The 17,244-nt window shown below is 39.1% G+C and overlaps 1 protein-coding gene across 3 annotated transcripts in view; it reads right to left on the bottom strand.

Moving 5' to 3' along the window:
* Positions 1-1,038: 1,038 nt before the first annotated feature.
* Positions 1,039-17,244, bottom strand: part of LOC131223699 (ankyrin repeat domain-containing protein 2A-like) — a 39,537-nt gene continuing 23,331 nt past the window's right edge. Inside the window, exons 3-8 of one of the 3 annotated variants that reach the window (XM_058219168.1) lie at positions 16,944-17,153; positions 16,694-16,842; positions 16,391-16,562; positions 11,862-11,954; positions 1,674-1,813; positions 1,039-1,590 (exon numbers count right to left, since the gene is read on the bottom strand). In XM_058219168.1, coding sequence (XP_058075151.1) covers positions 1,491-1,590; positions 1,674-1,813; positions 11,862-11,954; positions 16,391-16,562; positions 16,694-16,842; positions 16,944-17,153 — 864 coding nt within the window. In that variant the 3' untranslated portion in view covers positions 1,039-1,490. Of the gene's footprint in view, positions 1,591-1,673; positions 1,814-2,881; positions 7,910-11,861; positions 11,955-16,390; positions 16,563-16,693; positions 16,843-16,943; positions 17,154-17,244 lie in introns of those variants that run through there. The other 2 variants (XR_009160632.1, XM_058219169.1) reach the window with 2 other exon arrangements.

The following is a 17,244-nucleotide window of genomic DNA, read 5'->3' as shown; positions in this document are numbered from 1 at the left end:
TCCTTTCCCATCTATCATAGAGTGGTGGATGAGAGCCACATGTCACCCTTAGGATAGAGAGGGCTAAGAGAGACGCCAGAGCAATCCATGTAGAGGAGAGGCCTAGGGCTCTCTCTCTCTCTCTCTCTCTCTCTCTCTCTCTCCTGTGGGAGCTTCCTATGAGGTTGAGCTCTGTGGACCCCTCTAGGTTATGGGATGTCCCAAAAATCAGTTTCATCTGTGGAAACTCAGGTGGGCTACACAATCTAAAATCAAGGATAAAAAACATCTAAAAGCACTTGGTGGATCCCACTTGAGTTTTAGAATAACATAAACTTTTAGGTGACCAGTCATCCAAATGAGACACACAATGGATGGGTTAGATGTCTGAACAACCTCTTAGTAAGCCCTATAAACAATCAAGAAGGTTTCAATGGGTGGCTATCCACTCTCAATTGTCTACCACGGTGCGGTGCAGCCCACTGAGTCATGGATTGGCATGATTTTTAGACCGATGGCCCACAATGAATGGTGCATCTAATTGATGGTCTGAATGTCCAACACACATTTCACTGGAGCCAACAGAGCTCGACCTTATGGCAGTGGGGACAGGGCAGCCTGCCTAGCCCAACAAGCCACTCCCAACAAACGTGGAACGAGCAAGGGCTCCAGTCATTTTAGCTCGACCCAGCCCAAACCAAATTATGATCATTTTAGCTTGACTTTGCCCAGACCTGTCCGGCCCAATCCATAATATGATAATTTTAGCTTGACTTTGCCTGAACCAGTCCTGCCCAACCTGTAGTATGATCATATGAAGGATCTAGATCATGATCAGACTATCATGGTACCATCTGTTGTATGATATGATGAAGTGGTCTCAAATCTTGCCAAAGATAACTTCCAAGACCAGCTCCATTTTTCAAACCTCCCCCACAGCATCCTTCTGGAAAAAAAAAAGTAGAGGAGAAGACTCTTAGCCGCTCTAGTGTTATACTGCCTTCCGACCAGATCAAATCACCTCTTCCAGCAATCCTGAGAACAATTTACAAATAGAACTGACTGAAAAATAACCATTGAAATTGAAATCAAAGCTTCAAAACAAGGAGATGGCACCAGTCCCCTAACGGGGCACGGTATCCTCATCTGCAACCAACTTCCACACTCTCACCAAGGCTGCCACCACCAATGCAACTCATTACAAATTTATGACCAAACCCTATAAGAATGAAAATAACCAAACCAGCATCATGATCGAATACTAGGTTACCATTACCATTTGAATATTTGAAAAGAAAATTCTTTGTGTATTCTTGCTGTTTTCTCTGAACATAACTTTTTAAAGGTGGTAGCTCATGAAGAGTATGGAATCCATAGAAGTGCTGGCATGTTATTTGGCTAACCCATCTTCCATGCCTTTTGTGTTGGTTGTCCCGTGAAGGTGCTCTGTGAGCCACTTTCTATCGCCGTTCATGTAACAAGGAGCCCATGCAACAGTCAACCTGGGTGACTTACAGGAAAGCATGCTTCTCAAGCAGCTTCAATGCCTCCTGCTGGTTGTTAAGCTTAGCAACATCAATGGGCGTCTTCCCGTCTAAGTTCTGAAGAGTCCTGCATGACAACCACCACTCGGATGATGAGTTGGAAATGAGACGGGTCAATTTGATGACAGTTGAAAGGTCACAGCAACTCACACAGCTGCACCATTCTCCAATAGAAGTGCCACACACTCCCTCCTGCCATAACCAGCAGCATAGTGAAGGGCTGTGTTTTTGTTTTTGTCCAATGCATCCACTGTTGCTCCAGCTTCGAGGAGGACTTGAGCACATTTCACCTGAATTGCACACCAAACCAGGTCAGTTCCATTCAAAGCACATTAGCACCCATTGCTTGCTTCTATTTAAGGGGCACACTCCAATGGTACCAGTTCCACCGTAGGCTTACTGTGGTACCAGGCTGATGTGGGGCCCATATGACTAATGAATGAGATCCAAGACATCCATCTGAGACTTCACCTGAACTTACTCCCAGGGCCCAAAAGTCATCTCCATAGGTGAATCAGTTGGGCCATAGCTTAGAAAACAACTTGGGAGGTACGTACACCATTTATATTCATTGGGCCCACCTAAATTGCAAAAATGCCTGATTTTTAGCCTCATGCTTTTATCAAGGCAAGATAAAATTGTCTGAATGACCTGAATTTTGTATACACAATATGGTGGGCCCCCCCATGGAAATCAACAGCAGGCATGCCCTTTCAAATTGTTCCATGGTCTGCCCCATCTGATTATGGATGTGTCTGGATTTTGGGCTCCGGCAGTAAGATGAGTTGAAGCATCTAATGGACAGGTTGGATTTCGTGCAAACATCACATGGAGCCCACCACATTCCAGTATCACCATAGCTTATGGTAGTAGCGATGCCACTGGAATGCACTGCACACTACGCACATTTTTTTTTTGAAACTATGAGAACTTTTATTAATAGCAGGCCGAAGCCAGACAGGAAAAAAAAAAAAAAAACTATACAGCAGTCTAGGCAAGACTTTACAACTCAGCCCAACTTTCTGGGAATCGAACTACAGCCTTTGAGACCACTGCCCATTCTATTACAAGCCATTTCACTGATTGAAAGACATTCTCTACTCGTCCCGCACGATTCCTGAAGCATCTATGGTTCCTTTCCTTCCGTAGGAACCATAAGCCGGCTAGCATCACCAGTCGCTACACTTTCCTACTAGCCATCGTATGCATACCATCATGCCACAATAGGAAGAACTGCCCAATGGATTCAGGCAAGACCCATAGAATACTGAATAGATCAAAGAATTTTTGCCACAGCTGCCGCTCATTAAAATGATATCATTGTAGAATTTTATTTTATTTTATTTTATTTTTTAAAAAAACATCTTATGCAAATTGAACACAACAATTCATTTTCTTATCGAATGTGAATGTAGACAGTTATATGGCCCATTCTTAGGCCCATCTAGGTTTTAGGAAGTAATGGGTACCTTTTGCTTTTGAAACCATGTTAATAGACTCTAGAGAGGTGGGGAAATGTGAACCCTAATCCATTCTCTCTCTTTTTCTTCTCTTTCCTCTTTTCTCAATCGGTCCACATGGTTTCAGAGCAGAATTGATCGCGGCATCAATCTCTTCCTTCTTCAACATTTCCTCTCTCTTCTTTCCTTCTACTGTTTTGAGGTGAATATCTAAGGTTGTTAGGGGCCGATCTACTCAAATGTCTCTCAACCATAATATGGTGGGCCATGTAATCGTGTTCCCTGAATGTGTGAGGCCCACTTTCATATAGATCCATCTTGATAGACAGAAGTGAGGCATCATGCGTTTATTGACAGAGTTGTGTTCAAATTTTATATATATATATATATATATATATATATATATATAAAGTGTTAAAGATGAGCATTGCAACGGTTAAAGAATCACCATGCATGTGAAAGTGTTGACATAAGATGTTTCATCGAGTAATCGTGTTTGTTGATATACATCAGTTTTTGAAATATGTGCAAAGTTAAAAGTTATTTACTCCACCATGGGTGTTTGATTTCTCCTTAATGGATGTCAAGAATGAAGCCAAGAGTCTTTTGTCTCAATATGAGTCGATGAACTTTCAGATTACATCAGCTAAACTCAACGGGGTAAATCACTTACAGTGGGTCACATCAGTAGAGGTATTCCTTACGGGTAAAAGGAAATTAAAATATTTGACTTCTCCCAAACCTAATGAAATTTCAATAAAGTACAAAGATTAGATGGTAGAGGATTCCCAAATTAGGGATTTGTTATGGAATAGTATGAAGCCTCTAAGTAGTGCAAATGTTATCTTTTTCGAGACAATGAAAGAGGTCCGGGATAACCTAAATGAGATGTATTCAAAGAATTTAACTCGGATCTATGAATTAATCCAAATTAAATTCAGAGTATTTGCGTTCTTCAATAAGAAGATAAAAGCGTCAAAGAGTATTATTTAGTCTTGCAAAGCACATGCGAGGAATTAAACATATGCCAGCCCCTATCTACAGATTATGAGACTATGCAATGGCAGGGAGAGGAATTCCGTGTTGCCAAATTCCCTTTTAGCTTTTGCCTCAAGTTCGAGCCTGTCCAAGCTCAGATTCTTGAAGGTAGAGAGATCCTACCTACTATTAAGGCTTTTGCTCGCATTCAGCGTGCGGTCAGTGTGCAAAGTTCATCTTCGTCAGATCATTCTGCAATTATGCCTACATCTGGTAAAGGAGAGAAGAAAGTCATGGTGGTAGTTGTGGTCATGGTGACAGTTTTTGTGGTAAAGATACAAGCGAAGGTCACTTTGGAGGTCGAAATAATTTGAAAGTCATTGTACAGATTTTAGTGGTAGCCACAACCATGGCCATGGCAGTCACTCATTGTGGTCTCAATAGCCACACAGCAAACACATGTTGGGATCTTATTGGTAAACTTGCTTGAGCGAATAAGGTTCGTCCCTCTAATGGAGCCACCGAGAGTTGTCTCCAAGCCTATCTCCTTCACTTTCGAGCCAGTACTTCAAGTGATACAATTACACTGTCCAAGGAAGAATATGCCAGACTTTTGAAGAATCGCTCCACCCACTCATCATCATTCATAACTACTCCTACGCAGTCAAGTACTGTTTGTCTTGCATTGTCTAATAGTGTACCCTCATTGACTCTAGAGCTTCTGATCATATGACCTATAAGCATAATGTGTTATCTCAATTAGTACAGTACTCAACCATGTCTTCTGTCACATTAGCAGACAATACTTCAACTCAGGTGTCTAGGTTGGGTACAACCGTACAACAAGTCCTACCCCATCGCTTTCATTATCATCAGTACTTTACATTCCTAAATTTCCTTTAAGCTTATTATCAATGAGCAAGCTAACCAAGTCCTTGTTTGTCTTCTCTACAAATGGACCACATTACCTCAACCGTAGAACAATTGGAGCTGCATTACGGACATACATCTCTCCTCATAAGTGACATTTCAGGGTTGGTCATCCCTCTTTAAGTAGTTTGAAGAGTCTAGTCATATCATTGTCACATGTATCCATGTTAGATTGTGAGGCCTGTGAGTTAAGTAAACACCATAGAGTATCTTTTTTTCTTCGTCTAGACAAGAGAAGTAATAAACATTTTTTATTTTATACATTTTGATATTTAGGGTCCAATTCATCATATGGGTTTATCTATTTTCAAGTACTTCATTGTTTTAATGGATGATTATACTTGTATGGCATGGCTATATTTGATTAAAGATCGATCAGAAGTGCTTTCTTGTTTTAAAGAATTTCATATGGAAGCACAAACTCAATTCGATTCTATAGTTTGTGTTTTGCGTTCAGATAATGCTAGAGAATATTTATCTCGTGAAGTTTAATTCATACCTTTCATTCCTCCCAAGGTGTTTGGTTGTGTATCTTTTATGCATAAGCTTGATCATGTTTATAACAAGTTTGAACAAAAGGCTATCAAATGTATCTTTCTTGAATACTCCCCTACCAAACGTGGATGCAAATGTTATAACCATGTCTCTTTGAGACGTTATGTGTCAACCGATGTCACATTCTGTGGACAAACTCCATATTTTTCCGAAGCAAGAAAGTCTTTACAGTTTGAAGAAGGCTCCATAACTACTCTTCCCACTGTACCAGATATTACCATTAGAGTAGGGGAGATGTTTATGCAATATACATATCAACCTTTGCAGGTTTACTCCAAACATTACAAACATACAAATGGAGTACATATGATCATGATTTCTACCAATCCTCCTAATTGATCGGAAGATCATCTTTCTTCTGAATCCCTGCCTCCACTATCAGGTGAAAGTAATCTATCCATTGCTCTTTGTAAGGGTATTCATTTATGTACACAACATGCCATTTCCAACATTGTTCCGTTCAGTGGTTTATCACCATCATTTCAATAATTTGCTTCATCTCGATTGTTTGTGTGTCCATTCACCATTCTTTTTAGGAGGCTCTAAGCTGTGATAGGTGGAAATGAGCTATGGAAAAAGAAATGATTGCACTTTATCAGAATCAAACTTAGACGTTAATCAAATTACCTCCTAGAAAGCGCGTGGTTGGATACGGATGATTGTATACCGTAAAATACAACCTTGATGGCTCTCTAGATCATTTAAAAGCTCAATTAGTTGCTAAAGAATACTCTTAGACCCTTGGAGACTGGAGTTGACTACTCATAGACCTTCTCCCTTGTGGCAAAGCATCATTCAGTGTGAGTAGTTATTTCCATTGTTGCAAATTTGAATTAGCCCTCATATCAACTTGCGAAAAATGCTTTTCTTCATGGAAATCTGGTTGAAGAAGCTTACATGAAGCAACCATCTGGATTTGTTGCTCATGGAGAGTCAAATAAGGTATGGTGTCTCAAGAAATCAATTTATGAGTCGAAGCAGTTACCAAGAGCTTAATTCGACAAGTTCAATAAAGAGGTATTCAAGTTTAAGATGAAACGTAGCCAAGCCGACCATTCTGTTTTTGTTTGATACAAGTGAGACAGGCCAACTATTCTTTCTCATCTGGATCAATTTCTTGTTTCCCCTAGTCGGTTGAATGCTTTTCCTGTTATCCTTCAAGATCAACTAGTTATATTTACAAAAAAATGTGCCATACTCAGCTAGATCATCTCTTTGTTAAGTCGAGCATTGGCAATACAAGTGACACCTATAATTTACATAGTTGAAAATATTGACGATTGCATTAGCAATATTGATACGTTGGCGAAACTTAGCGATACATTGCAAATACCTGGAATTTCTGATACTACCAGCGTTATCGGTATCGCTGAGCTGGAGATAAATATAATATCGGAGATATTTCGATAATATCGGAGATAATTTGAACACTGGGTAAATCTTGAAAAGGATAAGAAATCCTCTTCACAAGTTATTGATGGACAACACTTTGTTTCTTCCCACTAACCAAGCAAATGCCCCCACTAATCCTCATTCTCTTTCTATCATTCTCTTGCCTTTCTTCTCTTTTTCTTTTTCTTCTCTTTCCTCCCTTCTCAATATGTCCACAGACTCCACACATTTATAGGAGAAGAGGTGGGTAAATTGCAGGAATACTTACGGCATCAACAGGCCCGTTCTCTTACGAGCCAAGTTTGAGCCCAAACTCCTAGGCTTAGTGGGCTGGCATGGTCATTGCTAAGTGGCTGCTCTCATTGGACCACTATAGCAAGGGTGTTAATGGGCCACAGCCTAGCGTGCACTCAGCTTAAAATCTAGGTTAATGAGATTTGGTTGTTTAAACCTTTCTAGATGCTCGATGACTTTAACCAGTCAGATAAAAACAACATTTCTTACTTCTTCCTCTTTAAAATAATAATAATAATAATGATGATGAAAATTGGCAACCTTCTTAAAGAAAAAGAAGAGCAACAACAAAGACATGATGACCCGGCACATGTGACCCTCTTTACTCGGCTACCAGGCAAATCAAGAAAACTGCCTGGGCAACACAGTTAAAAATGGCATACAAAATCCTCCTTTTGACAGTTTCAAACAACATAGCTTTATCCTAAAATATTCTACAGACCCTCTTTTCTACAAACACCTTAAGATCCCTCAGAACAACATCGACCATAAGACCTTATGCCCTTTCAATGGCATACCAAGCCATGCCACAAGCGCATTACCAATTGAATTGCTGAAGATCCAAGAAACCCCAAAATGAAAAAGGAGGAAGTTGCAAACCTCTCTCACCCCCAAACAATGAATGAATAGGTGGTTAACCAATTCTCTCCGTTTGCTACACATGACACATGTTGGGGAAGGTCAGACTCCAATTGTTTAAGCATCCAATGTAACAATCATACTCTTGAGGAACAGGATCTTTCCACACTTTTGCATGAGGAAAAGCACCCTCCCGTGCTGTCAACACCAAATATAAAGATTTAGCTGAAAATTCTTTGTTAGGGGACCAACTCTACAATTGAGTTATCAATATGCCAGGGCCGCACTCCATGCAATGGCTTCTGAGCCTACCAATTATTATATACAACAAAGTATTTAATGATGGACTCTAACTTCTTAGTGATCAAGAATTCAATCTCTACACACATTGCAATATGTGCCTCAGACAACCCACCTAAGAGCTTAGCAAAGAGGCCCAACTCCTCATCAGAGAGGTTTCTTCACAACCTAATGTTTCAAACAACGCCAACCCCACTGAGGTATATCATTCCTAAAGTTTTCTTCTTTATAAACCACAAGCTCAAACAGTGCCTGCTGTAATGACTCAAAGGCTTCATCATCCACTCAAGCATCCATCCGAAATCAAACTGTCTCCTTCACCAACCAGAAACCAGATGTCGTAATAAATCCCTTCCATGCTCACCTGAAATGTCCCCATCAGCACAGTCCTGATACTTAACCATCTTACTAATACCTTTCTACACCATGGACCCCCTGATCTATGGCAAAAGCCCAGAAACCATCTCCACCCGGACGTGCCATATTTCTCAACAGCCACATTTCTACACAAATTCCCAGAACTCCCCTATCATTTGCTCAAAAAAGCCTATCTTCTCACCCTCACACTACCAATCCTGAGGCCCCCTCATGCAATGGCTTCCAGACCCTTGCAATTAATATACATAACTAAGCATTTAGTGCTAAATTTTAACATCTTAGTTATCAAGCATTCAATCTCCACACGCATTGCACCTGCATGAGATGTTAACTGTATAGAGAATGGCCTATGAACCTCCTTCCAATTATTATATATAACAAAGTCAAAAACATGATGTGAGCACCTGGAAGGTTCAATCAGCAATCTGAACCATTCAGTCCTTCCCACACTTTAGAGTACACTGCCAAAATCGCATCAATTGAAAATTTTAAAAGAAAAGATAGGTACCAAATTGCTGATTTGAGCCATTTATTGGGTGGAAATGTGTACAAGATCCAGATGGTCTACAGTGTGGGACCCACCATAGATAGGTTGTAATCCCAAAATCAGATTGATTGGATGATCCTAACCTCTTATTAATGTACATTTTGTAGTTACTGTTGACTATTTTTCATGTTAACTGTCCTCAGATGTCCACCAATCCATGAGTTAGGACGACATTTAAAGAGTAAATTTTAATTTATACATTTAAAGTTGGTCCCACAGTTTGGACAGTTTAGTTTGAGTTACACCATGCCACATGTACAATTTCAGAGTGCGTGCTTATAAACCATCACTCTGCCGGAGTACTAAAAACTTCCAAATTCCAGTCCATGATAGGAGCATAACCTGGAAACCTGTTTGTTGAAATTTGGACAGTATATTACTTTTAATTTAACAGTCCATTTGGTGGCCACCAATTGGACAGTTGAAAGGTCAGTGTCATGCATTGGGTTATGACCCAACTAGAACAAAGATTACTATTATTAGAACAGACGCGATTGGAGTCCTCATATACCATGACTATAGAGGCCAAGTGCCTGTGTATAGATTGACATACTCCACCAGAGTGTCAGTCTTGTTCTCATAAGAGGTGCACTGAGCCCACTACATTCTCGAGAGAGTACATTCCACTTTCCAAGACTCAAACCTAAAAATTGCAGTTCCTCTTCCTGTCTCTCTTGGCATCCTTAGAAGGAGGTGAATAGTAGAAGAACTGAAGATCCTGAGGGAAAGGCTTAATGTGCATTTTTATTATCATCTTTTTCTTTCTTTTCCGAAATTGAGATTCAGATATGAAACAATGGGAGTGGGTTCATTCTAGAGAGCTTACACTCCCATGGCTTGCATGAATTTAAAGCACTTTCTTGTTACTTATTTAGAAACAGTTGGTAGAAATATCAAAGCTACCTTTACTTTCGCTTGTGCACACAGGTTTTGGATCATAATAATTTCCACTTTTTTTTTTCTTTTGATGGGGAAACAAAGTAAGGATTTTAGGTTTCTGAATCTTTTGGTCTTGAATATTGTACAGCAGGTCAGGCTGGGATCTGGCATGGAATAGAATAATTTTTGGCAGGTCAGGTTTGGCACTAGGAGTCTTCAGCTTGATGAGGCCTGGGTCAAGGCTTGGGCCCAATTATTGAACAATCAGGTTGGGGTCGGGCCGCCAATGACACCCCAAAATTGTAGTTCACAGGACCTTCATACAGGGACCCACCCTCAGTGATCCCAACTTTTCACCTAGTGGGCTGAGTGACCACAGTGCAAAAACCACCATGATTTAATGATATAGTGGGATGCACTATAGCTTGCAAATGGATGCCTCCTAATTTAAACAAACTTTTTTGCAGGCCATCATGCAGCTAGGGGATCAAACAATCAGCTAATGTACAATGCCCCTCATGGTAGGGACATGGTATATATGGTTCCAACCGCAAAGTATGTGCCCATGAATTCAACAGATAGTCCTTGATGTAGGACAATTAACCACTTGCTCTAAAACTCAAACTGATAGAGCATGGCAAATTAATCCCTTTATCTCATTAGCCCAGGCCCCACATCCATGGGTTAGGTCCTCCGCTGAACCCTCCTTGTAGGCCCCAAATCACATGGATTCCACAGGCCGCCCACCCCGAGTGTGCTCCCGCATCCCACAAGCCACCCCACTCGAGCCCGGTGTGAAAATGCCCCTGCATTAATCACCCCCGGTGAGGAGTCTCGATCACGAGACTTCCCGCTTTGATACCAATTTGATGCAAGACAATTAACCACTTAATCTAAAAGCTCGAACTAATAGAGCATGACGAATTAATCCATTTATCTCATTGCCCAGGCCCCACATCCATGGGTTATGTCATCGGCTGAACTCTCCTCGTGGGCCCCAAATCACACGAGCCACCTGCCTCACACGGGCCCCAAATCAAATGAGTTTCGCAGGCCACCCACCCCGAGTGTGCCCCCGCATCCCACAGGCCACCCCACTCGAGCTCAGTGTGAAAATGCCCCTGCATTAGTCTTGACCACAATTAGAGTTAATTTACATAGAAACAATCACATTATATGTATTGGGAACATGCAAATTGTAGATAGTGGATTTGATCCCAACTGTAAATGTTTCCCATCATACGTATGCAAAGCCTTACCACATGTAATTGATGACCTATGTCCACACACGCCACACACACATGTTGTGTGTCTTCCATCCAACCCATGCATTGAGCGTCACAACAACGGGATGCCCCAAAAATCAGGCCTATCACACTTTCCTGTGTGGAACCCACATGTTGTGTATTCCATCCAACCCATGCATTAAGTGAGCATCACAATGACGGGATGCCCCGAAAATCAGGCCTATCCAATCATTAGGTGGGCTACATCATACAAAAAAAAATAAAATTGGCAGCCGAGGAGGATCAAGATAGGATGGTGTAGAAAAAGGACAAATTGGGGAGGCTTCACGGTCCATTCATTTTACAAGATGATTCACCCGTTGTCAGTCGGAGAGAGATGCATTTATGTGTCCTATGTTTGGTCCTATGGTGCCCCTCCAAAAGTAAACAGCCTTTGTTTGGTTGGCTGGGAGAAAGAGGATCTTGACTATTGACAACCTTCAAAAAAGGTCAATGATAATCCACAGCGTCTGTGTGATGTGCATGGAAAATGCAAAATCAATTGACCATCTCTTCATACACTGCCCTTTTGCTCAAAATGTGTGGGCAAGCTTGCTTAGACTGTTTAATGTGCCATGGCCCATGGGTGATGCCAGGATCAATTGGTGACCTCCTCTTGGCATGGCACTGTGTTGGGCTTGGGAAAGAAAGAAGGGTGAGCTGGAGATTGGCCTTGATGGCAGGCCTTTGGGCTCTTTGGGGGAACCAGCTATATATACATGCATGCATACATATATTACATATTATAGAAGAAACATACCTCTCCATAACCGCATGAGAAATGCAAAGCTGCCCTTCCCTCTGAATCTACTGCATCTTTGTCTGCTCCCGCAGCCAGCGCACTCTTCAAACCCTAATTGAGCCACGGAATTACTTTAAATGTTTTTTATACATGATGGTGCTAAACAATCAACTGCGGGTTGACTACGTTAAATGCACGAAGAAAATCCACATAACAGCGAATGCATCATCACCATCATTAGCCTTGTCCTAGCTATTTGGGTTGGCTCTATGAAACAGCTAAATGTATCAATAAGAGAGCCAATATTGCTCTGTAGGCTTCACCATTACTGAGCAACATTTGGAACAGCCACTGCATAAACTAGAACCGCCAACTAGTAGGACTACGGAAGAAAAGCTCTGGGCAACTTATTGGGAGAAAAAAACATTGAGACCTCCCACAGAGTATAGCAATAAATTTCCAAATAGACATGAAATGAAACATTTACCAACAACTTATAACACTACATAAACTGGAAAATTAGAAACATACTGTATCTAATTATCAACTAATAAAGAAGACAATGGACTTAACCAATCAGTCAGTTTCGACTAAATTACTAAACCACTTAACTATGTAACAGGGACATTCCTGTTTTCTTAAAAAGAGATGAAAAAAAAAAAAAACAGAGAAGAAAAAGTTCATTGTATTCAACATAGATGTCAAACATCTGTCGCCACTTCTATTCAAAGAAAAAAGAAAAAAAAGACAAAAAAAAATAAAAATAAAAAATGCTCAAATCTATCTTTTCTTCTCGCACTTTAGCGGCATTGACATAATTTTACTATTCTTATTGCATTCTTAGTTGTGTAGATGCATTATAACTGCTAATATGCAGCTCACACCATTCAAGTTCTCAGTGGCTCCCTCACAATGCATGTGCCAAAAAGTGCTGATCTGAACTGTTGATCTGGCAGACCAGAAGCTGGCAGGTCGTATCTCAAAAGCAAAGGGGTTAGACTGCGGTAGCCATCCAATTAGTAGCCTTCTAATGGAGGGGAGGGTTGGCTTTCAACAAGCAAAACTCACAACATCATTAGTCAGAGTTGTACAATCACTGCAATTTCTCACCCAATCTATAGCCCATCCATGCAATGGCCTACTAGATCAATGCTCCTCGCCAAACAGTTGGACATGCTTGGTATGAGGATCTGCATATACTAGTCTTTTCCATCTCTTATGCATATATGGAGAAAATGCATATACTAATCCTTTTTAATACCATTATAGGTTTTTCAAGGTCCTCATGCTTGACACATTATGTCAGTGTCTAACAACGATAGGTGTCCATTTCTATAAAATCTAATACCAATATTAAAACTGCTGAAACTTTTTTTTCTTTGGGAAAAAAATCTCAATAGTGATTGATAAATTTCTAAAACATGTGACGATCCCAAATATGTAAATTTTTTTATGGTGTCACACAAATAATAAAAGTCGTGCAGTCCGTCAATCATGCAGTCGACCAAATAGGCCATTTAAGCTTTTTTAAGGACCTTCTGCCTGATGGTGTGACAGGCCATTCTTGAGCTACTGAAAGTCAACCAAATAGGTCTCAATCGAACACAAGTCAAGCATGATTTGGTGATTTGGGCCTGTTACATATAAGAACAACAAAACAAAGATTAAAAAAATGGTCCACTCAGCTTTGGTTCATCGAATCCCACTCAAGTTGTGTTCTGATCCTCAAAAATAGTTCTACATCTAGTTTAAACTTTGTTTCTAAGCTTCTTTCATGGTGGAAATGAATAAACAGTGTATACAGGGCTTATCGGCCTCAATGTTTTAAATATTGACGATATCAGCCAATATATCTTGTATCCCACCTATGTGATATGAAATGCACAAGTAGTGCGATATATCCCACATGCTTGATCCGGTGAGCATTTTCGATTTTAAATCCTTTTTTTTTGTAAATCATGTTAAATCAGGGTCAAATCGTTATAAATCCATGAATTTTTCATATTTTGGATGAAAAATCATATATTTGGAGCTTCGATTTCGAGATTTGGAGGAGATGGGCCGAGTTACTAGAAATTAAAAAATAAAATAAAATTTCTCAATTTCTCGCAAATCGGTTGCAATCTTTAAGTCCAAACATAAATTCAAACATGTACGTAACCTAATTTAGTGATTCTTCTTTCGTTTTTTGAATGCAGTGCTTGTGTTTCCACACGTTTTCTTACATTTATAAATTATATGAATAGACTTTGAATATACTCACATCAATTTAGTTAGACAACGCATAGATTAGGACTCCATATAAAGAAAACCTATTATGCGCACTTGTTTTTTTTTTAAAAAAAAATATTTTGATTTATAAGTGTGTATTGATGTCTTTTTTTTAACGATCACTAAAGTTTCATTGAAAATTTTGACCAACTTCCCAATGTTTCCAACGACATCGGTACATTATGCGATACAACCATGGAATGCCAAATCGGTTACGTATCGGCCGATACGTAACGGTAACGGTGCGAACCGTTACCCGTTTCGGGGCCGAAACGGCCGATTCGATTTTTTGTACCCGTATCGGCCGATACGGGACCGATACGGGCGTAACGGGCCGTTACGGGCCCGTAACGGGCCCGAAACGGTAACTTTTTTTTTAGCTCTGTTTTTGCCGTTTTTTTGAAACCTCTTGCTTCCAAACTGTTTCTAAGTCCTTCTACTACTAATTTCGACCAACCTTAGCTAGGTATTTGATAGAAAAACACATTATATTATAGATTTTTTTGAATCAAAGCTCGGTGGGCCATTTTTCAGAAATTCGTCAAAAATAGGTATTTATACTTTTTTTAATATATTTTGCTGTTTTAATCATGTCATATGATGTGTTAATCATAGTAGAACATGTTAATGTGCATTTTACAGATTTGGGGTGCCATTTAATAATTTTTTAATATTTTTTTCTATTTACGCATGAATTTTGGCCCCTTTTTTTAAAATTCGAAAAATCAGTTTTTAATGGTTGTTTTGCTGTTTTAATCATGCCATTTGATGTATTAATCATAGTAGAACATGTTAATGTGCATTTTACAGATTTGGGGTGCCATTTTATATTTTTTTAATATTTTTTTCTATTTACGCATTTATTTTGGCCTTTTTTTGAAAATTCGAAAAACCATTTTTAAATGATTCTTTTGCTGTTTTAATGATGTCATATGATGTGTTAATCATAGTAGAACATGTTAATGTGCATTTTACAGATTTGGGGTTCCATTTTATATATTTTTTATATTTTTTTCTATTTACGCATTTATTTTGGCCCTTTTTTTGAAAATTCAAAAAATCATTTTTTAATGATTCTTTTGCTGTTTTAATGATGCCGTATGATGTGTTGATCATAGTAGAAGATGTTAATGTGCATTTTACAGATTTGGGATGCCATTTTATATATTTTTATATTTTTTTCTATTTACGCATTTATTTCAGCCATTTTTTTGAAAATTCGAAAAATCATTTTTTAATGATTCTTTTGCTGTTTTAATGATGCCATATGATGTGTTAATCATAGTAGAATATGTTAATGTGTAATTTACATATTTGGGGTGCCATTTTATATATTTTTATATTTTTTCTATTTACACATTTATTTCGGCCCTGGTTTTGAAAATTCTAAAAATAATATTTAATGATTCTTTTGCTGTTTTAATGATGCCATATGATGTGTTAATCATAGTAGAACATGTTAATGTGCATTTTACATATTTGGGGTGCCATTTTATATTTTTTTCTATTTACGCATGAATTTTGGCCCTCAAAAATAATTGCAAACACCTAAATGTAAGATATTTTCATATTACATTCATTCTAATATATCTATCATTGATAGTAGATAGTTAGAAAATTAAATATATGAATTTTGTAGTCAAATTCAGGTTATCTGGTTCATAAATTCATCAGACAGTCCGATACAACTTCTCACTAAAGAGTGGACCGTTACACCACCATAAACATGTTCCAATTTATAAATGAATGCATATTTGGAATGCTTAGAATATTCCGGATTTAATTCATATTTTTTCATATTTTTTTGGCAAAAAAAAAATTTTGCGCCGTTACGGGCCGTTACACCCCCGTATCACTGTTACGCCCCCGTATCCGTATCGGTTTTGGAGGTCACCGTTACGCCAACCGATACCGATACGGGACACCTTGGATATAACCGATATATCCCATGCGATAACCTACACATATCCGTATCCCAAGAATGTGATACATAACGCGAAATCGATATTTCAAACACTGATCGACCCCATATCGGCTGATATGTGGTATCATGGTCCATTTTTTTCATAATAGACTGATTCATTACCGTATCACTTAATTGTGGTGACCGTTTCCTTCATGTGTTAGTGAGCATGTGCTGCACATGTTCAATGTGTTGGAGAAAAAATGGGATCGATTGATACTGAATGACACATTTTGTTTTGGACCAGCAGCACCAACAAACAGAAAATAAGTGAATATGTCCTAGTCTTGAGTTTTAAAAGGCCGAAAAATACCTCCACATCACCAACACTAGCAGTGTGGTGAACTGCAGACTCATCCTCATATTCAGTTTCTTCTTCCACTTCATCAGGTCCAGAAAGTTCAGCTGAAGTTGCTGTGTCTCCTGAAGCCCTGAGACCCATGGCTTGACCTAACTTTTGTAGGACATCAGGATCATTCCAGTACCTAAACCCAATGAAAGAGAAAAAGAAACTAAACTAACACAAAGAAGCATATAAAATTGACAAAGCCTATTATGGAAAGATATCAAAATGTTACAGAGTTTACTAATGCAATACTATCTTAGAATCTCAAACCTCATCATTGCGGATGGGCCTCCAGTCTCGATCTCATCTAGAATAGGCTTCAGAGATGGATCTTCCTTGATGCGTGCCATTTGTTCTTCAAGATTTTCGTTGTGAGATGGATTGGTTAAATTCTCCATCATGCTCGACATAGAAGGATCCTGCAAGAACAAATTAATAAATTTCAATCACGTATTAACAAATGGCATAATTTTCAATAGATGTTATTAGGGTGTGTCTAAAGCTGAATAAGAGTTAATACCTGCATAAGAGCACTACCAAGGCGTTCAGCCATGGTCATGAACTGAGGATTTTGCATAACCTGTTGCATGGTAGATAAATATTGTTCTGTATCCACCTGAGGGATACCATCTTGGCCTGCACCTTGGACACTCTTTTGGAGCTGTTCAGCCATCTGATTAAATGAAGGATCCTTTGCTATCTGTTCTGCTAATTCCTTGATGGTAGGATCCTATGTTTATTAATATAAATCACATAAGAATCTTAGCCAAGAAGCTTATAAAGACATTATAGAACCACCAACTAAAAAATACGACAATGAG

Source organism: Magnolia sinica, chromosome 13, assembly GCF_029962835.1.
Source record: "Magnolia sinica isolate HGM2019 chromosome 13, MsV1, whole genome shotgun sequence".
Taxonomy (NCBI): Eukaryota; Viridiplantae; Streptophyta; class Magnoliopsida; order Magnoliales; family Magnoliaceae; genus Magnolia; species Magnolia sinica.
This window is presented reverse-complemented; position numbering and strand designations above follow the sequence as displayed.